Source organism: Manacus candei, unplaced genomic scaffold (assembly GCF_025592945.1).
Source record: "Manacus candei isolate 608988 ecotype Guabito, Panama unplaced genomic scaffold, ASM2559294v1 h1tg000007l, whole genome shotgun sequence".
In the NCBI taxonomy this organism is placed as follows: Eukaryota; Metazoa; Chordata; class Aves; order Passeriformes; family Pipridae; genus Manacus; species Manacus candei.
Genome location: NW_026138055.1, coordinates 2,862,867 through 2,889,781, shown reverse-complemented (window position 1 = coordinate 2,889,781; position 26,915 = coordinate 2,862,867). Strand labels below are relative to the sequence as shown.

Here is a 26,915-nt window from a genome sequence, read left to right as displayed (position 1 = left end):
CCAGTCACAGCTATAAATAAAAATAAGCAATTACACTCCGTGAATTCTCCAAATGAGAATACAAAATTCCAGCGGCTCCCCATATATCACTGAACTTATAACCAACTCTACTATTTCATACCATAACATGGTTCACTAGATTCAAATATTAACTATTGGAAAAGAGAAATCTCACACCGACTTAGTGAAATAAATGTATTTTGGTTTTGCGGCTGGATCTTTGGAGATAGTGCAACTTGAACACATCTTGTGTTCCTGGAAGGGCCACAAGATCTAATCACTGTGAAAAGGTGGCAAAGGGAAGCTGGGGGAAAGCAATGCCAGAGCCAGAGCCTCATTCAAGTTGCACAGTCCAAATGGTGTGATTGCAAAGCATAAATTTCGCATCACCAGTACCCACCCATCTGAGAACAGACTTTAAACATGGGACACATAAAAATTTGGAAAGGAGAATACAATACCACAAATTCTTTACTGATGCCTGCATTGCACCAGCCTAGTCCCACCACTCATCTTGCCAGCAGGCAGGCTTAGCAGTGAAAATTAACACAGCAGTAAACTGGACTCATATGAGGGTTTTTTTTTGTTGTTTTTTGAGTGCAACATTTTCTAAACTCTCATATTCCACGTTCTGCAATTGTAGATGTCAATTTTAAATGAGAACTGCTCAGGAAGAACCTACAGGTCATGTGGGCTTCAGAGAAAATGCTGTATCCCATTAAATGATGTATGGAGAAAGACCAAGTAGAAATTAGATGTCAAAAAAAAGAGTATCTGGTACTTTTACATGGGAAGTAAGTCATATAAGACCAAGCTGAAAGTTTTTGTATTGATAAGTTTGTGCTAGTAATTAGTAAATTATTAATGTCTCATAAACTGATATTACAGCTATGATAGTGAAGGAGTGGCAAGTGGTACAGACAGGAGTTTGAACCAAGGTGTGTTCCAGCTGAGCTCCAGTTCTAGCTCCACTTCTGCCATGACAGAAATGGGTCTGTCTGGTTCCAGTTCAGACCTGTAAAGCTTAGCTGAACTGGAAACCTTGGACTGTTTTGAAATAGTCTATTCTGGAAAGGAGATGGAAAGTGAAAGGAGAAGGATGACACAGTGCTGAGGACCCACAGCACTCTCTGACCACCTCCTCCATGTGCCAGCCATGCCATTTAGTATTGCTCAATGTTATTATTGCCTAAAACATTTACACAATATTGCACTTCAATCAATCACATGCTCTGGACAAGAAGAACACATTTCTCCTGGCCATCAGAGGAAGGGCAGAGGCACTGGTGATGTTGCTCTGTACACCCTTGCTGGGGTAAATGTTCCCCACGCACACAGGGCAGATCAGTTACCAGGGGTGGGCACAGCAACCTTTCCTTGCACCCACCTTTGTGATGACTCACATACATCAGACCATAACTCTGTATGCAGTAACAAACCCTGTTAACATTTAACCTGGAATGGTTCAGCCAAATCTTGTTTACAAGAACACTGGACATGGGAAGGACCTTGTCATGGATGCAAGAAAATTGCAGATATTGCAATGCACTCTTTAATTTTTTGCAAATTCTGAAGATTTGCAGGACCTCCTCCTCCATGGGAGTCCACCTCCAAATTTTTTGGTGTTTGACCAAGCTGGAATGGTGTAGCACCCAAAATTTGCTCTCACAGTTATAAGCAACCTGTGCTTTACAACCTGGTATCTATGCAGAGATCATCCTCCAGGAAACAAAATGTCATCAAGATTCCAAGTATGGAACACGGTTCAAAAAAATAAGTTATCCAAGATATGAAACCTGTTGTCACTCAAACAACAGGATACACTTCTCTAGACCATTTTCCACTGGCCATTATGTCAGCATTTAAAATTCAAATTGCAAGTCAAATTAATGATATTTTACTCTGTGGGTTTCTTAATTTATCCTGTAAGAGTTGTCAGAAGAAGGTTTACAAACCTTAACACAAGATCTCAAAACCTCGCTAGATGGAGTGATTCTTACCTAGAAAGGAAACGCAGACTTTACAGAAGGTATGAAACTGGAACTTGCTGGCAGCTTCCAGTAGGGTTTTTGCATTGGCTGAATCTATGATCAAAGAACCTGTATAAACAAACTCCAGGAGTAACTCCAGGACATCCGCAGTGAGGTTGGACATGGCCAATTCCAGCTTCTCCCCGCTTCTGCTACTGTCCCGTGGTGACCTGGTAACAGCAGACAATTAAATTATGGACATTACACCATCCCCATTTTATTGGCATTTATTGATTAGTGAGGGCTATAAAATCGCTTTGCACATCATAATATTTCTCCATTATTTTTGTTTACGGAACTGAAGAATATGAATTTTAAAATAACTGAACTTAAAAACTTTAACTGGATCTGAAAGAGAAGAGTCTTAAAGCAAGTCTTACGAAAAATCTGTTTATTGCTACTTTGCATTTTCATGCAAAAACAGTTGCAAAAGAAAAGGAAAGGAAAGGAAAAGAAAGGAAAGAAAGGAAAAGGAAAATGAATGATCCAACATTAATGAAAATGAGGAACGGGATTAGCTTTCAAAGGGAAACAATACATTTTAACATCTTGGTTAACATCTCATCTTCTATGCATAATATAACTGTTAAGGAAAAACAACTCTCCAATTTCAAGAGAAAAGGTCATCTACTTTTTCAGGAATCCAGCACTGGAATAATTTTAAATGTCATGTGCACTTAAGGATACATTAAAGACCTTTTCATAAGAAATAAGAATAAAAATACTAATTTCTATTTAGCTTGAACTTCTCAGTATGTTATATTAAAGCACAGATACAATCAATATGATATCTGCATACAGATATAAAATATAAATATATGCTTATTCTAAAAATCTATTGTTCCCTTTTAGGCACTAAAAAAAGGAAGCCCTTCATGGCAATTGCTTTGAAAACAGAATACAAGACAAGCTAGACAGACAAAATGGTTAGAGCAAAGAAGGGAGGGGGGGAAAACAACAACCAGTTCTGCCACAGGAAGCCAGCAGCCATCCTCTAGGAGTTTCATGACTGTGGCCTACGATTTTTCCTGCATGAAGTGCTGAACAATTTGGGGATCAGAGTATCTCCTGCATTTGAAGTGTGGATTAGTGCTTGTGAAATTATTGGACAAAAAGAAAGTCATACTGAATTAAAGTAAGGGCCCAGTTCTTAATGCATGGTTGGCTGATGTGTCTGCAACACTAAAGACAGATTACACCTGAAAGACAAAAGTGATGATAAATTTGGTAACATCAAGGAGGGGAGGGGAAATCTGTTGGAGTAAGAAAATAAATTCTTTTAATGGTTAGGACCATCCAGCACCTTCTCAAAGAAACATAAGCTTTTGTCTGTCACTGGACAGCCAACGTCTGCTCGCTCCAATTCTGCTAAAGTACTTGCAAAAGCCATTGCACAAGTGACACAAAACCGGCATACGATGTGGTGTGACATTCATGGACTGGCCAAAGCATCACTATTCACAGGTAACGCCAGCTTTAAGCATGAGCAAAGCACTGCCAACCTCCTGGATTTACACAGCTGTCTAGAAAGGTGATGATCAGACCTTTACTACCATAACGGAGGAAAAATAAACGACATATAAGCTTTGGTTTTCTTCCCGCATGACACCCCACCCATCCACCCCAATAACACCTAAAATCATTTGGGAAAATGCTTCAAATTTGCAGTGGATGCTTTGTCACTGGCCTTCCACTGACTAGCCCTGTTCAAGTCAAGGGCACAGCTTTAATTTATGCGAATCTCTGCAAAATCAAAGCTTTAAAGAGGTTTCATTTTCAATGGAGGAACAGCTAGCAGTCCTTAATTTTACAGTCTTCTCTAAGGCAGTGAACCATGGTTACTCCCATTCACAAAAGAAAACTGAGGCAAAACCAAGGTAAAATCACTTGCCTATGAGCATAGATAGTCGGGGCAAACCAAGGAATTAAACCCCATTTTTAAAATTTTATATGTTGAACTGTCCCTTTGCATGGCAACACAGGTGAGTAAGATCCTATTCCAGAAGCAGATGGGTAGGAATACATACTGATCATGATACCTGTCATATCCCTACAAGCACAGATGTGTATGCTACCCTGAATCCTTATGCTTTATCACACCACAATATTCCTTCTGAACTCTTGCATATGGATTCAATTTTGCATTCAAGGCAGAAGACCTCAGGTGTCAAAACAGAAGAGTTGCCATTTCCCAGATCCTCGAGAGGATGTCACAAAATGTTGCGTTTTTTCCTTTCTCACACTCACACACCAGTAATATGCCTCACATCTGATTTATCTCCAGTTGTACACACTTATGGTCCTGTGCTCTGGGCTATCAAAATGCCTCCCGGTACTGATGTAATTCTTGCTGAACAGCTCCCAGAAGCGGTTTGTACCCGACAGTGAATTCATGTTCACGTGGGCTGATTAATAAGCACACTGCCTAAAATTTAGGGGGATTTGGAGGTACCCAGCAAGTGACAGAGTCGGGCTGTTTGCACTGTAGGAAGCCCCACCATAAGCAATTATTTATATATTGGCACTAATTGCTCTGTGCTGGTGATGGCTGTGGGAATGACTGCGTGTGATCCGTTGGGAATCACAGAGCAGAGACCAGGAGGCACAAAGGAAAGGATGATGTGACACCAATGTCAGCACAGACACATACCCACGTTAGCAACAACTGCAAGCTGCTATTTTTCAGAATAATTAAGTAATAATCTCTTTTACTTTGTAATACACCAAGCAATAAACTGCTGCTGCAATTGATTAAATGCCAAAGAAAAGCTAAGGTGTTTAATCAATCACTAGAGCCACTTATGGCAAGTATAATACAAAGCTACAGAGATTATTGATATTACACAATGAGCCAGAAATGGGAAAGGAAATTATCCCTATTCCTGCCTTGGTGATGCCTTGAATGTGTGGTGCTGTTTTGCTTGTGCTTTCTAAGCAGCGAACCCTTCGGCTCCACATTTGGCTGGACCATATAGTGAGCACAGGCTTCATTCAGGCTGCACAAGGAAATCACAGCTACTCTGGCTTCCACAATGGAAATCTGGTTTGTTACAGGCTGGAGAATGGGCAGGCAATTGGCTGAAGCAGGTCCAGGATCAAAAATAAATGTTTGAAGGAAGAAAAGAACATAATGTGGGGAAACAGTCTGATATGACTGATGTGGGAAATTCCATAGATTTCTTCTTGAAACTATTTAAGTGAATTGGGTTATGGCATTGCCCTCAAAGCCTGACTAAAGGTTTCTGTGTTCCTTGTTTTCACACATGTTAGAACATGAATATGCCCTGTGCAGTTATATTTCATCTATTTGGGGCAGAACCTTCTCTCAGCTATTGTACAGGAACTGCACTAAAGTGACTAAAGCTAAGAATAGAATTTAGTCCTGTAATGCATTTGCAGTGGATTGGGGGAAATCTGTCAGAATATATGAATATGTATATACAGCAGCTCATCCTGTATCACATCAGGAGGAGTTTTGTCAATGGCATCTGTAGAAGCAAACATTTAGAGAAGTCTGTTACCAGAAAAGCCCTGACTTTCTCCCTCAAGAGCTGGAAAAAAAATCACAGTTCTACCTGGTACATACACTCCAGTTCCCCCACTCCTGGAACAAACATGGGGTGTTTTGGGGATGGAAAGTCTGCCTCCTTCATGTTTCAGTCTCACTTGAAGCCAGGCAACGTAAACTTATCGTCCATGGACATCATTAAATGTGGCACATGCTGCTATTTGCCCTGCGAACTCTAAAGTTTAAACAGAATGATGTCATTTTATTGGCCTTGTAATCATTGCTCATATTATAAAGGTCACACATTTCACATTGTGGCAGAAAATCAATAGCTCTCCCAACAGCCTCTGGGGGAAAAAGTTTTGCTTCTGAAGAATAATATATAATAAACAATTTTAGTCCTTACTTTATCATGGCTGTAATCTTGGAGAAAAGCTACAGTAAAAATCTGGCAAAGGCTGATATATAAACTCATTAAAATTGGGAAGTGATTTAGAACAGGACTTTAAAAAAGATTTATCTTGAGCTAAACAGCAAAGAGATTTGTTTAGGTCTACATTTAAACAAGCTCCAAGAGCTCTTTAACAGCTTAATTTTATGGTAGCTGTTGGGGAATTCTTTCAGATTTACAAATCATGTATTTCTCCAGCAAGATGATAGACCTGAGCAATGTGCAAGCAGAACTGAACCTGCAGATAAGCAGGAAACACAGATACATTCTGCTTGGGTAAGGGGGGAGTTACTGAAAAATATTATGCATTGTCTGGAATAATTAAGTCAAACAAAATCAAGCCAATGCCTTTGAACATATTCTGGCTACTTATTCTTCAACTTAATTACTTAAACTAGAGAAGACAAAGGCACAGGGAACCTTTTAAAGCAAAAGAAGGTTTGATTACTCTCTCAAATAACAAATCAAAATCGGTGTCCCTTTCTGTTGACTAATATATAGAAAAGACCTAAAACATTTAAATACTTGATAGCAGGAAAAATAACCCTAATACCTCATCTGCAAGATGTAGGAGTGGAACTGACAAAAGTAGAGAACTTTACATTTTTGGTATTCATTTGTCCTTGAAAATCATTTCCGCACATATAATACACACAGGCAAGAGCCAGCACTAGTGTTTTCATGCTTAATAGCAATGCAACGGAGTTTTCTGCATCTTGAGTTATAAATAGATGTGTATCTATGCATTTTCCCTGCATTATTCGTATCAACACGTTCACATAACAGAACGTCTGTGTGATTCTGTTTAAAACATTTAATAGTGAGATGCCTTGATTTGCAAAGCCGCATTCAGAGCCTGGCTAAAGTAGCTGTGTAAGTGAAACACTGCTTGAGCATCAATTTGTCAATTTATGGACAGCGCTACCGCCTCTCATTCAGCCTTCCCTCATGGTTTGGATATGCTGCCTTTAACTGGCTTGCAACATTATTTTGACTGACTAATGGTTTGGCTACAGCTTCACTCAATTTTAGATCAAATATGAAAAGCTACCTATACCCGGTGCAGACGCCAGCCAACGCTCTGTTTACAAGCTATAGTCACAAAGTCAAAACAAATTCTGGATGTTCAAAATGGAGCCATCTGCACGGAATAAACATGAAAAATGTGAAACACTTTATGTAAATGTACATTACTGTCTAGGAACAGTTGGTTCAGCTTCTTCCCAGGCTGCCTGGTTGGGAACACAAGGACCGACAGAGTTTGTGACACCTATTTACATTTGATGCCATATGAGTCACTGCGCCGTAGACTCAAAGGTATGACGTGTATTTAAGCTATGTGCTCCAAAAGGGCACTGAAATAAATGATTATTTTTTAAAATAAAGACATATTTAGAATTATTATTTGTGATTTTTCCCTGGACGTGTGGGACTTGCTGTGTGTCTTTTTCTTTCTACCTCCCCAAGGTCCACCACTATCTGCTTCTCCCAACAGAAGTTAGCAGCAAAGAGCTACCTCCATAATACAGCCTCAATTTTGTTCATATTTTACTCAGAATCTATCTTTAAGAAATAGGGAAACACACTCATTCTGGTAGTGTAATAAAAAAAAATAAATTGCTGTCTTTGACAATTTATGGCTCAGTGTCTTATACAACTCAGGAGTCTGAGTATCTCCACTAAAAGTACCTGTTTGAGCTACAGGAGGCTATGCAGGACTGCCAGCAGCAGGCAGCAGCTTCTGCTCAACCCTGGACTGAGGAAACCGAAGCCCATATTTTGGGGTTGGTCCCTCCCTGCTTGGACCAAAGCAATGGCCTGTCCTACCAGCCAGCTGCCTGCTGCCCTCCCAGGACCTGCCCCATCAGCTTGACATGCTGATCTCGCTGGCTTGCTCCTGTTATTAGGAATATAAATGTTTATTCTACAGTAATTGTGTTCCCATTCCATGAGAGCAACATATTTTCTACTAAGATAGACAGGACAATAAAAAAAAAAAATCAAATTAAATCACTTTGTTCCCTGGACAGTGTTTAGGTCTCCAGAAAACAGGAAATCCAAGATTTTTATGTAAGATGAGGCACTTAAATGAGGAGAAGCTATTTCTTTTTATCTCTGTCAAATTATTTTGATTACCAAAGAAAGGACTCCAGACTAGGATAGACAGCTTCTCATGAGGCTTAAGAGTCTGTTAGCTGTGTGCTCATTAGAAACTGCTGTTCAAGTCGACACAATTTAGACTGAATCTCTTGTTTATTGTGGGATTTCAACTTTTTACTTTAATCCTTAAAGCACTGAAACTCCAGGCAAAGAAGAGAGTGCAATATTGCTGCATCTTAACTGTCCACTATTCGATTTTTTACAATCTTCAGAGTTATTAATGGTTCAAAACCCATGTGTATTTATCTCAGGAGAAGCAAAAAATAAACTTCATTATGTTATAGCCAACCTTCAGCTATGTACAAAACAGATACAGCACTCTACACAGAAAGTTGTATTTTGTACCAAAGATCTTGATTTATCAGAATAACACACTCACAAGATATAAAAATATAGATGCCCAAACATACCAACATACATTTCCATGACACACACCAAGATGCATGTGCATACTGAGGTAACAGGTTATTTACCGAGTTATACAAGTTTATGCAGCTGCAAGGTAATCAATCATGTAAATGATGACAGGAAGGGACATTTATAGAGCAACATCATTGCAATATGTATGTCATATCCTGTTTTATTAAACAGGATTTAAAAAAAAAAAATACATCCCAGCATTGCTTCTCCTTTGGAACTGTTTTATCAGCTCAAAATGTATTAACTTGCAAATCTCTGCCTTCGTTATACTATCTTGTAGATAAACATTATCTTTGAGCCTCAGTCACTATCCATCTGTCTCATGAGAGAAGAAAACATGTACTGTGACGGTACTATTGTATGATTACAATAAAGAACTAGTAAAATCACAAGATTAAATAAATTACATTGTTTAAACATGGGCTTGCAAATGTGTCAGGAAAATTTACCTGACCAACAAATCCATTTGGTCACTTTTTATCAGGATGTGGATAGAAATAATGTTCCTTGTTCCAGGCAAACAAAATCTGGCCAGACTAGTGTAACTTATTAGGGTCAAATGCTGCCAGTTTGCACCTGCTCTATCAGAAGAAAATCAGGAAAATTAATGGCTGTGAGCTCGGGCACGCACCAGCAGCTCCCGCTAATTCACCATCACAGAAATGATCATTACAAACCAAGACGAGCAATGGGATTAACAGCAAATGCTTTTGTCCACGGACAACATGGTCAGAATAAAATAGAGCAAAAAAAAGAGCCACGTTTCCTATATACCCTTAATGCCATTCACTGATGGAACACAATCTAAATGCTCGGGATCAGCGGCAGCCTGTAACGCTATAGACTCGGAGATCACAGTCGGAGGCACAAATCTGGCTCCCTGCTGAGATTTAAGAAAGAAGATGACGAGTTTGAAGATGCTAGCTTAAACGACTAGCGAGAGAATGAAGAAGTGAATAGCAAGTGCCCTTGGAAGAACAGTGTTTCATGACCCAGACTTTTGCTAGGGACTGAGAATAAACTGAATCTCACAAGGTACTAGCGGAAAAGTAAAAAAACTGGGCCAACTTATTAATAGTGTGGGATCTAACTTGTTTGCAAGTATCTCTGTCAGCCTAATTCAGTCGCAAAATAACCTGGATGAGAGCTACTATTTGTTAAAGGTAAATAAAAGATGCAAGCAGGTTTTGGTGGATTATATGGGAAGGAAAATTAAAAATAAAATGACAGAATAAAAAATTTATTCTCATCAAACTTAAAGCTCACCCCTTTACCCAACTCCTATCTGATTTCTTTTAATGTTATTTATTACACCATCAAAAACCAACTTAGCAGAGAGTTGGCATGCAGCTAATAAATCCATCTCTTAGGAATGCAGAGAAATTTATACAAGTAATTATCTAGGTAGTCTATCCAAGACTCTTTCTCATCATTGCAATGTCTAGAGGGAAAACAATAATAAAATAATGATAATCACAATTATTATTTTTTACTACTACTATGATTATGGCAGTGCCCAAAGATCCCAATCAGCATTTCAGTAATTAGAATTAATTCTGTCAGGCACTGGTTCTTTCTCCTACAGCTACAGGGTGTTGCTAGTGCTTTTCTACAGTACATGTAGAGACAGACACACCAGTGAAAGGTACTACACCACATCACTATGCCAGTACAGGCAGGAAAGGGCAGGAAGCTCATCACTCCCTGCCCACTCCAACCTGCAGAACTGCTTCGAGTATTTCAGTCACTGAAGCTCAGCTCTACACAAGCAAACAGAGGGCACTATGATCTGATATGATCATAACCTGCTCACATTAATTCAAATTCATTATTTCAATCCAGCAGTGGCTAATCCTTGATGATTTAAATGAAAGGAGTGAACTGCTGATCCCCAGAGCTACCTGCAAGCAAGCTGGAGTTGGAGATTTGATTATCCTTCTTTTAGGACAAGACTGGCTCTTGGAAGTGGCCCAAAAATGGCAGTTTACAAGAACATGGCTCCAGTTTCTATGCCATGGAAGATTTTTTCTTTGTTGCCTTTGATCCATTTAGCCTGAACTGCACCTCGTTAGATAATTGTTTCCTTTCACTCCTAAATTTCAACATAGTCAAGTCTAGACTTGGGCTGTGAGATATAAGTAAATATAGGTAGGTCACCCACACTGGCATCTTATGAGTGGTTGCACGACAGCTGGGTGGCTTGCAGACGGGTACAGCCAGAGAAAGAAAGGTGATTAGTCTGTCATTCCTTGGATAAGATTTGGAGGATTTGTAGTTGAGTCTAGAAATTATGTGAGCAAGAAGCCCCAGCTACAGTAAACAGAGATGCTGTCAATGAGGGAGAGAGAGATTCAGGGATCTGCTCAGTGCCTCTGGAAGCTGCTGCCATTACAAGGCAGCAACTTAATTTCTGTGCTGCACCTTGAGACTTGAAAAGGAGCCTTTCTGTCCTCCTTTCCAGGGTTTCTCTTCAGAGAAGGACACCTTGCTCTGCCCCTCCTTTCAGAGCAGCATACAGCCCAAGCCACTCACCCTCCTAATCCACAGCCACGCTTCCCAGGCTGGAAATTGCCAGGCTGTGACGCCTGAGATGGGCTTTGCAGCAGTTCCTTAGCCTGGCAGCCCAGAACACCACTGAATATTTGTAAGCTGTCATTCATTTATGTAGAAGACCATACATTTGCTTGATGAAAACATGTTTTCCAAGGTCTGGCAGCTGCAAAATTTGCAGCCCAGCAGGGAGCTCCGAGAGGTGGGCGGGCGGCTGCCCGGGCAGGCAGAGCGAGCGGAGCGCTCACGGAAACGGGCCACAGTGAGCAGAGAGCTGTGTTCCATGCCAAGATCTTGTGCATACACACAGCAATTATCACTGCCTCGTTTAAGAGAAAAACATTGTCCATAGCACAATTTACACCTGTCCCCTGGCAGTAAAGGGTGAAGGATATATTTTACACTCCCATGAGACCCCCTGTTCCTATGGACTCCTTTAAATTGTTTAACAGAAACTCCTGGCATTCTGTCTGGGCACAGTATACCTCTCTTGGCAGCTGAAACAAACACAGTATTTTTAACTCCCTATTTCTCTGTTTTCAACTAAATGTTATTATTTGTTTCCACATTCATTCTGTTCTACAACGGAGCTGAAGTATGCAGATGTAGAAATGCTGCTGCTCCTCTCCTGGAGTTAAAAGAAAGATTCTTAATAAGAAGGAAAACACAAAGGGGTCACTAAGAGTAGATTTTTCTTTCATCTGCTATTTCTCACTTTGGGCTTTTTACAACGTAAACACAAACCAGACAGTCTGTTTTCCAGACACCTAAATGCTTTTGCAGTTTTGTCAAGCTGTTTCAGATGGATAGTGGCAGGTTTCTCTGTCGTGCATCCAAATGCTGCCTTTTCACACAATGGTGTAAAATGCAGAATGACATCTTCGTCTTCAGCGTGGGTGTAAAGCAAGAGGAATTTGGTCCTCTCACCCTAAAGGCTTTACTTCTCCTGCCCTGCCTTCAAGTCCCCAGAAAGCATATACAACTCTATTTTAGAAAAGAAAATAAAAATCTGAAGACTTGCAAAAAGAGGCAAAATATTGCGGAAAAGCAATCCGGCCATGAGGTCACTGGCTCTGTTTCACAGGAAAAGAAGGATGAACATATCATGGCCAGATTACACTGCATCCCAAAACCTGCTTGTCGCGACAGAATCGCTTTGTGCATGTGACTTACTGCTCTGTGCCAGTGGAATCAGGCACCCAGGATGACTTCCAGATTAGAAAGCATCATTAAAATCAAATCTTTAAAAGATAAAGCTTGTAGGACAGGATCTGTGTATCTTCAGTAACTGACCACAGAGAAGTCTACTTATAAAAGTCTGTTTATAAAAGCAAGCATTTTGACCAAGAAGAGACTTTTATGTCAAGTGCTTCCTATCAATAATGTCATATTTGGTAGAAATTCCATTACTCTGGGTTGGGTTAAGAAGAAGAAAACAGTAAATTAAAATGTTACAGTGAAACTCTCTGTTACGGAAATATCAGACATTCCATTTATCCAGCAGCTGCATTTGTCTATCCCAAATACAGCTGGAAATAAAAAAATGTCTCTTCATGGGATTTTCCAATCTTTCCTTCCTTCTGGAATACACACACACACACACACACACACACACACACACATACACGTATTTTCCACCAGTTCTTCTAGCACAGATACAAAACCAGACCTCATTTCTCTCCTCTTCCAAACCAAGAATGGTTTAAATAAGAAAATCTGTGCTCTGCAAGAGTCACATTTTGGAGATTTTTATTTTTTTTTGATGGATCTAGACCTATTTCTTTCTTCCTGTGTGTATATATATAACTACATGCACATGACATTAAGAAAAACACTAATTTCTGAAGAAATCATTCATGTCCTTTTAGCCAACTATGATTCAGGCTGGTGACTGGCCTTTTTCTCTGGGCTGTGAAAAATGAGCACTTGAAGAAGGCAATTCATACTATTTATCATAAGGTAGAAATTGTCCTACGGACATTCTCATCCTTCCTCCCAACTGCAGAGAAGCCCAGACAACCAGCTTAGGCTGGACTCCTGAAGGAAGCAATGGAACATCCATCAGAAGTCCACAGTCTAATCAAATCACCTTGTCCCTCTTTAATAGCAAAGAGGGATGGCCTCCTCCTTTACCTCATCTCTTAGACACTTATTCTATAGGGAGAGGACTTGCCACTTGGGAGAGGTCTGTCTCACTCTCTGCAGACTGCACCAGTAGTTGAGAAGATGAGGTTAGAGTCAGCCTGCCTTAGATGCCAGTCTTGGACCTAAATGTTAGTTACCTAATAAGAGAGACAAGCACCTCTCATTGGTCCAGGGGGATCACCTACCTGCCTGCACATAGGAACCTGAATTAGGAGAAAAAAGATCCTTCTGGAAACCTTCAAGGTGCTTCTCTTCATTGTCTGTACCATAAATTAAGCCTTTGCTTTGAGAGAGCTGATTCCTTTAGTATCTAAAATATAGGTGCAAATTAAAAGGCCAAAGTTGAGTAGACTGGCGTTGATGTGGTTAGCAGTGCATTCAAAATATATATGATGGCATTTAGGGGACAGAACCCTATTCCAGCTGCTGCTTACCATCCATGTTCTCCTTAAGCCCTATACTGCAGTAGTCCTTTATGGATCCCCACATTACCCCTGAATCTCACCTTCCTTCCTTCGTGGGCAAAGTGATGTGGAACAGACATCAGGAACACTTCACACTTGCTGTTCCTAATACACCTGATCCTTTTCAGATGATTTTGCACTGGAAAGGAGTAAGATTGTTTTTCATGGTCAGTTGCTGTTGGGAGGGAGATGAACACCAAGTCCTGGCTTAGGCTTGAGTGCTGCATAGCATCTGACAGGGACTAGATAACCTGTTTCCAAAAGCACAGTGCTTGGTATGGTGCTGGACTCGGGCTCAGGACTGGACTAACCCAACCTCAAAAGGGATCATATATTTAGAAGATAATCATAGGGAACGAGAAATTTTCTGGATGAGGAGCAGAGTGCTCAGCACAGTAATAGCCATTTTCTGAGAAACTAAAGGGGTTTCAAAGTGCGCTCTCATTTCCAAATTTGTTTTGTAAATACCTTCAGAATTGTTTTGGACAATCAAACCTGGTTATCATCTTTTCAATACAGTGCAATAAAAACAACATATTTTCTTCCCTGCTACACTAATTCTCATCAAATAGCCTTCCTCAAGATGAGCAATAACTCTAGTTCTATTATGCTTTTTGTCTGTATTTTTTTTTTTTGAGAAGGGAATAATTGATCTGATTTGGTTTAGAACATTTCTCTTTTATTCTTTTGAGATACTATTTGCTATTCTACAATCAGATACCAACTTGAACACACAGTGGAATCAATGACAGAATATGAGGTTAATAATAACCAGCCTGTGGCAAATAATAAGCTGAATAAGTATTCTCAAAGATTCTGTTTCTGCATGTTTCCATGAATGTACATAGCACCCTCATGAATAGATATCTTCTCATTGATGTTTCTGGCGACACATTGGTGCCTTTGGTTGGAATGACATTAGAGTTTAACCCTGGCGTGCACTGATTGAAATGGCCTTTATATTATATTTAATACAAAGAGGTCTCTTTTATTCTTTAAGAAAAACTGCCATTTCTTGTTTTGATTTCTAAAATAACACAGAGAGTGCAATATAAATCACATAAAGCTTTAAGTGCTGTCTCAAAGGATCTGCTAACAAATATCAATAGAGGATTCTAGATTTATTGTATTTATAAGCATTCCAGCTGTGTGAACTATAATGATTTTGTATTACTAAGGGCATGATCCTATGAAATACTGAGTGCCTCTTGCAACTGACTTTCATGAGTTTTGGAAAGGATGAGGCTTTAACGCTGCAAGTATCATACAAAAAGCAAGTCTTTAGAAATTCCACCCCATAACCCTGAGTTTATTGTCTCACAAAGATACATTTGCTCAGTTTACAGGTGAATATTTATTTTTGTCACCTGACAGTTTTGCAAACTCAACTTGACATCAAGCTGAATTTTTTCTTATTCAAGCATCATCATCAGTAATAAAGGTATTTTTGCCTTGGAAACCCCTGTGCAACTCCATTAGTCTCCACCAAGGTTATATGTGTTCAACTGAGGTTATATATGGAAGACAACTGGGATGGAGAGACCTGATGGTGGACACAAATCGACCTCTGGAATATTTATTGCTGATGATGATGTGAAAGAAGGCAAAAAGTGGTGAGGTTAGCAGGCTAAATCTTGCACTATTTTTTCTTATAATGCATGCAAGCTTTATGTGAGCAGCTGAAAGACAATACATGCTGAAATGTAGGTTTTTGCTTTCATAAGTCTCTTTCCAGAGCATTTAAAGAGGTTGTTTTTTAATTGTTTTAACTAAGTTCATATCAGAGCAGTGCTCAATCTGAAGTATACCTCCATTTGATAACTAAATAATAAAGCAGCAAGATTTTTCAGTGTGCTTCTAGAAATATAGATTCTGCCTGGTGACTTCCGCACACAAGCAGATGTCTTCACAGCAAAATCCAAATGACAGTATTTGGCCAGTCAGTAATTTGATTTCTGCAAGTTGGTTTTATGATTTTTCTTTTCCTGCAGACTCTACTCTTTATCACCCTAAAAAGCATATGCTGTAGCCTTAACAATTAAATAATAATGAGCAGACAGAAGAGAAAGGACAGGAGAGATCTGGCTTAGCTACTGCTAGCAATCATTAGATTTACAGAGGGAAAAAGACATGCTTCCTAGGCCAACATATTTTTTATGAATAATTGATAAGGCAGTCAGTACAGTTATATCATAGAAATGTAATATATATCCATAATTATAGAACCAGCTTTGTGCAAAAGGACACAATACACTGCAAGGAGATACCAGCCAATATGCCATCCTGAAATAAAATACAGTCACTATTGTGTTAGTTGGCAAAATTTAAATACAGGATTTGAAGCAAGCACAATGTTCTTTAATCCCATTTTTTAGCACAGTCCAGGCTCAGTCTGCTCAGGAAAATACTGCAAGGCAAAATCAGCAGCTGCATTAATTTGCTGATGATTGAGAGAAAAATGAAAGTTATCCTCATGGTTTTTTTTCTCCCTACTTGCTACTCTAACTTACTAATAATACCAGAGTACCAATTTATTCCTATGCAAGTATATGAAGCATACAAATTGAAAGATCAATGTAATGGAAAAAAAAGATTATCATGCACTGTTTAGAATCAATCAGCTAGAAACAGAGGGGGGAAAATGCGAAGGCGGAGACATGATGTTTAGAAAATGTACATACTGTACCTACCCTAAGCTAGAGTGTTTGTATGAAACAGCTACTGCTAGTCTAACATGCAGACCAAGAGCTATATTTTGACCAGAAAATCATCTTATTTCCAATCTTTTCTGGAGAAATTAATCAGTTGTATTTTCTTTTAAAAGTCCCCAAATGATAAAAATATCAATCCCTTTGCCCATAAAAGTCACATAAAAGCATGTAACAAAGATTTCGGGGTGAAGGGATTACAATACTCCAAATGCTTTATTAGCACAACATCTCAGCATTGTTCACCTGAACACTGATGGCTTATTGTAGCCTGAAGGACTGACTTTTGTCATGTGTGACAGAGTCCCTTGAAAACACTGACAGCAATAGTTTTTAGTTGTGGACTGAATCACCATTAGCAGTGGAGTTTAAATCTTAGATCTCTCAGTGGTGGAACACTTTCTTCGGCCAAAACCAGCCTCTACTCATCAGAAATAATTACACTGTACAAGTCAGATGTGTAACAAATGGATCTGAGTCTCAGTTTGGAAATACATTCAGAGGAGGTGGAAAGAATGGCTACTGGCTCTGTGACAGGAGATTCAATCTTCATAAACCTGCAAGAGAGGGGAGGAAAAAAAAGCGACACAAATGCGCCCTACAAAAGAACAGAGCAGATCACAGCTGGAAGGAAGGCAAACCTTTTAATCAGGTCCTTGAAATACAAGCTGCAGGAAGCTAGAACATTTTGGTGGACTTCAAACTCTTTGCCTTCAACAATAATTTTCAGGTCTGTAAACTCTTTCGCTCTGCGTTGCTGGTTCAACTCCTTCAACATTTCTGCAGAACAGAGAAGACAGACAGTGCCAGGGTTCCCATTAAGAGTTTTTTATTTTTACTTTTTACTTTTCATTTTTTTTTTGTAAAGAAGTAGAGAAACAGGAAACAATTGATATTTTTGTCGGTAAGATTGGCTCAACACAGACAGTCAGAAGTTACGAACATAACATATTAAAAAAAAAAGAAAAAGAAAAAAGCAGGAACCAGTAGGTCTAAACAACTGAAATATATATACACAGAAAAAAAGCAAAAACAATCCTAAATTTGGAAGGATTAAAAATGAAAACAAAATATTTCAGCATCAGCAAATCAGAAACACAGAGAATGCATTACCACAGAAAAGTTAAAATAATTTGTTATAATCAAAATCAAGAGCTAATGAATTTCTATCCAAATGGAAATAAGTTTTGAACATACCAGAATAATATTAGTAAAAATATGGTATTATGATGCAATATGAATTGGATATGGGTCAAAATAATAAAACCACAAGACCTGCAAAAATAACTTATCTTTAACATAGTAAAAATGTGTTAAGCCTCTCAGTTAACAGAATAAAATAGCACTTCTAAATAATATATAAATTATAGTGCGTAAAAATTAGCCAAATTATCAATGCATCTAGCAATATACCTCAGCTATACAGACTACAATTGTATATGTTTCAGAATTAGCTTAAAAGCATCCTTATGATAAAAAATAATCTCATGCAGAGAATAAATTACTGCCTTTTATAGCAATTCCCATTTTTTGCACTCCAAGGATTTTTACCATCACAGCATTTTTATTTTTTAGCCTTCAATGGTTTCATTTACAGCAACAATCAACTTTCACACATCATGAAAGAATCGTAATGATTAAAATAACCTATGAAAGTGTTTCCATCCTGCAATAAAGCACCTACCTTGCGTGATGCCTCCTTTTATACAGCCTATTGGTGCTAACAGAATGAAATGATAGCATGCCACGTCTCCATGTAGGGATGTGAACTACTAGGCAACCTACATGTTTTATATGCTGCCTGGACTTTTAAGGGTAAGACTTCCTTCCAACTTCGCAGACCAAAGTGGCTATCAAGATGAATCATATACTTTTCACCTGGGGAATAGCCTGGCAGTTCAGAAGCCAGTGATCAAGATGACAAAAGAGCTGATTTTAAATACTAAAGGACTTTGGGTTTATTTTATGTTTGCAATAGGTCAAGGTTCTCATTTTCTCAGTGTAACACCCTGAACACATTCTTCTTCAGACAGATCTGTAAATCAACAACAGTTCCTTACATGGAGTCCTTACACAAAGTAAAAGGGACCTCGAGAGCGTATGACTATAACTGTGCTCAAAGCCACTGTCAGGCTGGGGCACTGGGCTGCCAAAGCATCACCAAAGGGCCTTACGGTGAAACAAAGACCCAAATAATCTCTGTGCTCTCCTGCTTCCCCGAGGAAACTCAACAGGAATCATTTCAGCAAAGCACTAGTGTTTAACGACACAAAATCATGCAAATGCACAACCGTTCCATGAAAAGAAACTGAAGTTCTCCTGAGCCCCAACATCTGTGGTGCGTATTTTTCAGGCCTAAGTAAATAAATGTCACCTTGCACATTTATGTCTATTTAATGGAAACACAGTAGTGTCTGAAAGGCTAATTATTCTGTGCTGAAATGGGTCAGTGCTCTCCAGAGAGTAAGCAGATCATTAGAGAGGGCACAGAAATAACAGCAGGCTTTTGTCAGATCTATAATAGGGGAAAATAAACCACTCTGTCCTGTGGGTGCTATAGCAGGGACTATTTTTAACAAATTCAGCTGAGCTAAAGCACGATACATTTCGAGCAAAATCTAAAACAGGGTCTGAATGTTCACTTCTCTGCAGGAAAGTCTCAGGCTTTTGCTGGAGGTGTGATGCCTGAAGTCTGACTGCACCATCAACACTTCAGGCCTCGGTTAAAGACCAAGGATGCTTTGGGCACAAGAGGTGTTCTACTTGATTAGGGCCACAGTGACTGAGGTCTCTGGTTTAACAGGAACAGCACCAGGTGCTTTTCCAGTTACATATTTTTGGAGGCGATTGTGGAGGAAGCATTTTTCTGTCCCTTTTCACATATGAATAACTTTTTTCCTTTTTCTGTCTTGGTCCATTATCCCACTTTCATTTATAGCAACAACATTTTCCTCCCCACCAATTTTCTATCATTTCATGCCTTAAAGACAGTTACTTTTCCCTCTAAACTTTTGATACTCTCTCCGCTTTTCAAATTTGCCCAGCCACTGCCTCTGCCCCATTTGCACTTTTCCTAAGTTCCTATTCAAGATCATTTTCTCTGGTATCTGTACTTTGCAACCTTCCTTGCAGGAGCCTTTCAGGACAAGGGCTCCATCCATGACCATCATCATACAAGACTAAGATTATGCTCACACAAAGGGTCAATCTCCACCTCACCTCGTTCCATTTCCCTCTTTTAAAGATCATGATCAATTGTTCTAGTGTTCAAAGTGCACAACTGTATGAATGGCAACTGCACAGATGGATCCTGTGCTTGAGGAGAGGAAAGGAGAGGGGAATCAGAGTTTAGTTGCACTCTTGAATGGGTCTGGTGGTTTTGGGAAGTGAGCTCAGGGTACACAGGACAGTAGAGACCATCCTTGAACTCCTGATTGTGGCCAAGATTTCTGAAAAACAAGACACAAAGCTCAGCCACTGCACCTATAGATGTTGTGCTCTCTGTGCTATATGTCCAATACTGTGAGAGCTGGTTTGAGCATCTAAGTCCCCAAATGGCTCCCCCAGGTAATGGGCTCATTACCTACTGAGCACCCTTTAATTACATCCAGTCCTGCAGTTCCTGGGCACAGCTTCTATCTATGCTCTTTACACATGAGTGGGTTTTATGCTGCATGCATTTATTAAGGGATGCAAACCAGAAAACAGGTCTGGAGCAGTGGTGCAATTTGGCTCATAAAAAACTAGAAATCAGAACGAGATCTAATCAGAAACTGAAGCTCCTCTTTTTCCTACACATATTCAAAGGCCATGATTCCCTCCTTGTTCCCCCAACTTGTTGTAGTGCTCTCCGAGAGATGACTACTAACAGTCCTGAATTTTTGCAGCTCAGTTTCTGAACTAGAAGAAGAGGTAGGTGGAGAAGAAAAGGAAGTCAGGGGACTGCATTAATTCATCGATCTTCCTCGCTCAGGCTCCTTTGTATTACTAAATAACTAGCAGGCATTAGTATTGGACACAAGGTTATATCAGAATGGGCCCTCATTCTCAGAGTATTTGTAATGCTCACACTGTGCTTAGCCAGGCATTAATGATTTATGAGGACTCAGGATGAGTTGCAAAACAAATTTTTTCACCAGGTAATAATGCCTGTTGTAAAAGAAGAGACAACACAGTGCAGTTCTGGCAGTGAAAAATGACCTCAGCTGTCTCTTGCTAGTCCCTCTTCTGGGCTCCTCCTAATTTTCAGCATTTCCTCCAACAAATGGAATTTCCTGAAATCGTCAGAAAGGTATGTGCTTGGAATTTCCTACTGTTTTTTTTATTCCTCTGGTTTCTTTTTTCTAATGGACTTTGTTTTCTTTGTTTGGTTGGTGTTTTTTTTTGTTTCTTTAAGAAATCCAGGTAAAAATGAAGTGTAAGGACAGTTACACCACAAGGTTCCAGCAGGGGGAGCACTGATGTTTCCTCTCCTTAGCGAATCTCAGCCAATGCTCTTATATCACTAGTGCAAGGGATTTTTCCTTCCTGCCCCAAGTGCACGCACACTTTGGGATGGCAGAAACCAAGCTGGTCCTTTCTGTCTCCTTCATCACTACTGATGCTAAATCATTCTCAGTGAAAGACTGGTTGAATGTTTTCTTTGTAAAGAACTACACCACAGACACCCCCATGTTCTTTCAAAATTACATGAGCCACGTAGTGGTTGAACCTAAAGGGGACTTGACCTGAAACCTGCAACTGAACATCTCTGTGGAGTTTGAGAAAGGCAGAGCTTTCTGTCTTGCCATTATCAGCCTCAGTATCGTTTCTTGGGGGCATTTAATATAATTATATTGAGAGTCCCAGAGACAATATGGGTCAGAAGGTGTAAGTGACTTTCCTCAGGTCAGGAACAAAGCCAGGAACAACTCAGAGGCTTTGATTCTTGGTCCCTAGCTCCATCCATCACACCACATTTTCTCCTTCTTAATTAATGGACAAATTACAAATTAAACTAAAGAGCCCACAAGCCTTGAATCAAATACAGGACCAAGTACAACTGTATAATAGTGTAGATCAAGTAAGGGGAACAGAAATTATACAGTGAATATTTTTTTAAATTACGTACGATCAGAAATAAAAATGAACAAGGAACTTATTCCCCAAGTTTATTTATTCTGTATTTTAAGCACAGTGGAGACTGGATACTTAAAAATCCTCCCTAATGCACATTCCCGTGGTACAATGGAAGCTCTCAGGTTTCTTTCCAATTTTAATAAAGAACTCCTTACTTAAATTCTAGTAGATAAAGCTTTAAAAGGGGACAGCCAGAGCTAAAATATAATGAACCATAAAATCTGGAAGAACAATTTTTACAAACAGTGTTTTTAAAATTTACTTGGAAAAACTAACCTTTTATCAAACTGCAAAGGGTAATTGATGAAATATTGCTAATTATTCTTGTGAAGAACGTGCAAGAGACCAGTGCTTGCTCAGCCAGCCTCTTGATTTCATGATTGAGACAGAAAATGTGGGAAAGTCAAGAAAAGTTACCAGGAGGAAAATCCAATTACCTTCTTGCTTTAATAAGTAAGGAGATTAATTCCCAAGGTTATGCTCTAGTTATGTAAAACAATCATTTTAACCACTAAGTGCCAGCACTGCCCACACTTGTTTATTTTGGTAGTGGTAGAGTATGTGTAAATTACGAAGCACGAGATCTAGCAGTCAAATAGGAGCTATGAATGACAGAAAGGAGTTTACTGTGCTGCACCCACCCTATGTGAACCACACAAGAACCCATTTTTCGCCATTTTTGACAAGCCTCTCTTCTCACCACAACATCCACAGACACACAGAGAATCCCAAAGCCTTGAGAATGCCATAACCTGCTCAATGTACCCTCGTGCTCTTGACATGTAGCTTGAAGCAGCTGCACAGAGAGATAACAACTCAAGTCCAGCTGCCTCCTTAGGCCAGTCTGATGAAGTTAAGCAGGCACACTTGGCACTGCAGTGGCTGACATTGCTCTCCACTCCTTTGGGCATCCTGCCACTGCAGACCAGCTACCACTGAACATCATTCCTACAGAAGCTTCCAAGCACAAACCTCTGGAGAACAGCTTCCTACTTGGGACTGAGGACAAGAAATAGGTCCTTTATTCTCTTTTGGCCTGAAAGGTAATAGTAGAGAAATGAATGAATTCTGGTGGGAATCATTAGCAGATGAGGATGTTTCAGATCATAGAATATCCTGAGTTGGAAGGGACCCACAAAGATCATTGAGTCCAATTCCTGGCCCTGCACAGAACACTCCAAGAATCCCACCATGTGCCTGAGAGCATTGTTCAAACTCTTATTGAACTCTGGCAGGTTTGGTGCCATGACTACTTTGGGAAGCCTGTTACAGCACCCAACCACTCTCTGGGTGAAAAACCTGCTCTTAATACCCAGTACTAACTACCCTGTGATCTTCAGTTTTCTTCTTGGACCCTAAAAATTATACATCCAGCTACCTAGACTGTCTCTGCAGTCAAATAGAGACAGAAGCTGTCTCATGCACAACCCAACCTGTTCTGTGTGCTTAGCCAGGTAGGATGCACTGTCTCTCCCTAGGGATTACCAAGGGAGATAAAATAATTAGTTGAGACCAGAGGGTAATTTCTTTTTTTTTGCACAGAAGGTGCGAATTAATCTATTGCAGATAAATACTTTCACCTTTTTTTTTCCTATTGGATCTCAACTTTAGTTGAACTTCATCAAGAGCAGAAGGAGAAGGGGCCTAAGAAAGCTGGGATTTGCCTGTGCAAGGATTCTTATTGGTGAGATAGGGGAGGTAGACAAATGGTGAAACACTCTCACTCTGTTCTGTGAAGTGCCAGAGCTGCCAAAGGTTTGGGACAGAGGTGGAAAATACTGTCTACATGATACTGGTGTGCCCAGCCCTCCTCTCACAGTCTCTGTCCACTACGGTTTCCACAGGACACCATCCTCCTCCAAAAGGCATCTGAAAATGCTCGACTCTTGTGGCTATCTCCTGCATATTTTGCTTTCATAAGCCCTTAGCCCAGATAAAAAATGAACTGAGAAAAGCTCAACACTGACTACAGGAGCACTGTGAAGCCATGCCCTACTGAGTCTGTGCTACCCAGCTACACACCCTGGTGAAGATGGAGCATATGCTGATGGAGAGGTATCACTGCTGGCACAGCTACACCAACCTCTGAACAAAAGGCAATGAGAGTCATCTTCTGCTGGGTTTTGTCAGCACAGCAATGTGAAATGCAAGGTGTGAAGTTGTCATACCCTGAGCTGATAGAGCTATGGCAGTAGGAATTTGTAGTGCAGACCAACCTGTCTATATCTTAGTTGTGTTGACACTGTTAGACACCTGTGCTGCTAAAGAAAACAGTAACAGATGCTGGAGAGTGGGAAAATATTTTTAAAATCCTTCTGAACACCACATATGTGGCTGTATATGATAATTCTACTCAAAGGATTGTTGGCGAAGAGATGCCCCACTGTGCTAACTAATTTTTCATTGTTCACATAGACAAATTCTTCTCACCTTATTATGATGAGAAAGGGTCAGCAAAGTCAGCTGTGGTGATTACTACTTGAGGAAGACAACTACAACTCTGTGTGTAAATGGAACCTTTCTAAATACATTAAAAACTCAGAGAAGTCACTATATCATGTTTTGAAACCAATTTTCAGGCTATTATCATCACTAGAACTGACATTAGGAGGTACCTCAAGGTTGCCTTCACACATTACAGAGTTGATATGTCCCTATATTAGGCCACAGAACTATTTCAACATGTTTTCTGATTATACTCAGAGACGAACTACACCCCTACTCTCTAGAAAACAACACATTAAATGCAACTTTGGAGTGATTTTGGTATCACAGTTATGTATTAAAATAATAAAAAAGGGAGTCTGGGGGCTAGAATGCCTTTGTTGCTTTGATTTATTAGGTAAAATCCTCTATGGTATCCATGCCTGCTAATTTATAATCATACAGGGTTAGAAATGCACAGTGAATATATGTGACTGGCTTTGAAAATGAACTGCATTTACATTATGTACACAGATGCAAAGAACGAGAAAAAAATACAGGAACAATCTGATCTCTTTCATTTTCCAATACAGACTGTGATCCATGGAAGGACAAGCAGCAAGACCAAAGGATCCAGTATAAAAATATCCACTGAGATGTTGAGATAAAGATGTAGCTTCCTATATCAGGATCTGCTGGGTTTTTTTTCAAGATTCACCCCTGATCAAATTCAAAGTTGGCTGCAGCCTGTTCTATATTGGCCAAGGCAAACAAAGCCCCGGAGATCCCAGCAAACTGCCAGTCTGGTCCCCTCTCCACATATAACATGCCACTATGTCAGTTAGCAGTGTAACTTGATTTCCAGGCAGACAATAATTTTATCTAGAGACAAAATGAGAGAGACAGGCAGATAGAGAAGGAAAAAAAAATAATCTTGAGAGCGTTGGAAACACAGAATAGCCCAGATTCAAAGAGAAATTTAGTTCTGATTGTTTTATTTACCAGCAGGCAGCCCTGAATATCAATCCACACTTAAGGGAAGGCTAAAATATTTATTGCTATGTGGTCTGGGAAGGATTTGGTATTATCTTAATTGCTTGTAGCAGAAGACTAGCAGATAGCTTTTAGACCTTTTTGATCTCTTTATGTAGTGCAAGGCATTAGCTAAATGTTTCTGAGTTTTGAAGGCTTTGAACAAGAAGCACCCATCTGTGAAACCAATAGTGTGATAATCAACAGGCTTCTGACAGGGCAGCACTAGTGAAACGCTGATCAGTTTTGGTGGTGTAAGAACAAAAGCTACAAATTGTGTATCAATGTGTGTGTTCATACAGCCAGCAAACAAAACACTTGTTTTCCAAAAGAAGAAAACAACAAAAAAAGACAGGTTTCTGAAAATAAATCAGCGATGCATCCAGAGCAAATTGCATGTATTAGAGTAAAAAATACCCCACAACTCTAAGGTGAACACCTGACAGTCAAAGACTTCAAAGCACTTAAGATACATTAATTAGCAAGAATGAGGTTGTTCCTCTGCCCATTGTAAACAAAGCAGTGCTGCCCAGCTTCAACAAGGGCAGGGCTTAGGTTTATTCACAAAATGCATGTAAGTGTAATCAACACAATTCTTTGAAATACATCTTTATTGGCCAGTGGTAACACGCCTGTTTTCTAGCACTCATATACTGCACTACATGAAGCCTAATGAAAGTAAATAAAAAGAAGTCAAATATTCAACATAGAAATCTCACCCTTTCAGAAGATATTATAGATCATCTATAAATAATAAAGTAGTAAATCCTAATATTTAGGCTTATATACTCAATGGATGGCTTAGTTATGCACTAGATTAAATGTATGTGACCAAGTCTTGGTCCAATGGACACCTCACATGATAGAGAACTGTTCTTTTGGTATGGACTGTGTCCCCAGAATGACTCTTAGTGATTTATTACACCATCACAACAAGTAAGTCTAATCAAATATTGCAAAACAAAAAAAAAAAAGAAAGCACTGTCAGTCAACTCTAGGCCCTCCCTGGGGGATTTTGCACCCCAACAATTATGCTCCAGCTCCTGTTTCACTGCTCTGTAGCTTCAGCAGGTGTCAGGGGCTGCAATCATGACTTTTCACGACTACAGAAATAATTGTAATAGTTAAATACAAGGTTGTTAACTTACCTAAGAATCACAAATGACTACAGGTTTGGAAAAAATGATAAATAAGCTATTTTTTAGGCCCCCCGAGCTTTAAGAACATGGTATTTTACGTTAAAAAGGGTATAATTTGTGACAGATTTCCTTTGAACATCTTGCTACTTACAATAATTTTGAATCTCTAGATTCTACCTGTCCTAAAGATGTGAAAGACTTTATAATTGGTTTTTTTCCTACATTTTTAAGCACTGTAAAGTTTTCGAAATCTAATGGTGTTAGAGCTGTTTAGAAACATTTGGTAAAACATTCTTCTTACTTCTACCTAACTCATGTTTCTCTCTAATAGGATAGACCTTGATTTTTAAACCTTTATATTTAAGCAAACTTTTTGGAGGTATTGCTATTAATATTAAATATTTTTGTATAAGACAAGTAAAGTCACTTCCTATCATCCATGTTGCTTGAACAGGGGGTTTGTACAGTATGGCAAGAGAATATGAGCCATGACTGGCTGATAATGTAAGAAACCATTTAACTGCAAATGTTGTTATTTTCACAGAGAATTAAGCTATCAGGATGTGATAAGTAGCTGCCTTACCAAACTCAGAATTATTAAAAAAAAAAAAACCAGAAAAAGAGACACTTTAAAGAAATCTGTTGAGATTAAAGGACGAAGATTTATTTAATGAGTATTAAAATTTATGGGCTCTCTAAGAATTAAGCAAGCTTATAAAGACTATTTTGAGAGCTGAATGGCTTTCGCATAATGAAGATGGTTGAT

The 26,915-nt window shown here is 39.3% G+C and overlaps 1 protein-coding gene across 5 annotated transcripts in view; it reads right to left on the bottom strand.

Moving 5' to 3' along the window:
• Window positions 1-26,915, bottom strand: part of KLHL29 (kelch like family member 29) — a 392,600-nt gene that overhangs the window by 56,116 nt on the left and 309,569 nt on the right. For all 5 annotated transcript variants that reach the window (XM_051810143.1, XM_051810162.1, XM_051810153.1 and 2 more), the window contains 2 exons: window positions 17,078-17,216; window positions 2,001-2,200 (listed from right to left, as the gene is read on the bottom strand). In XM_051810143.1, coding sequence (XP_051666103.1) covers window positions 2,001-2,200; window positions 17,078-17,216 — 339 coding nt within the window. The remainder of the gene's footprint in view (window positions 1-2,000; window positions 2,201-17,077; window positions 17,217-26,915) is intronic.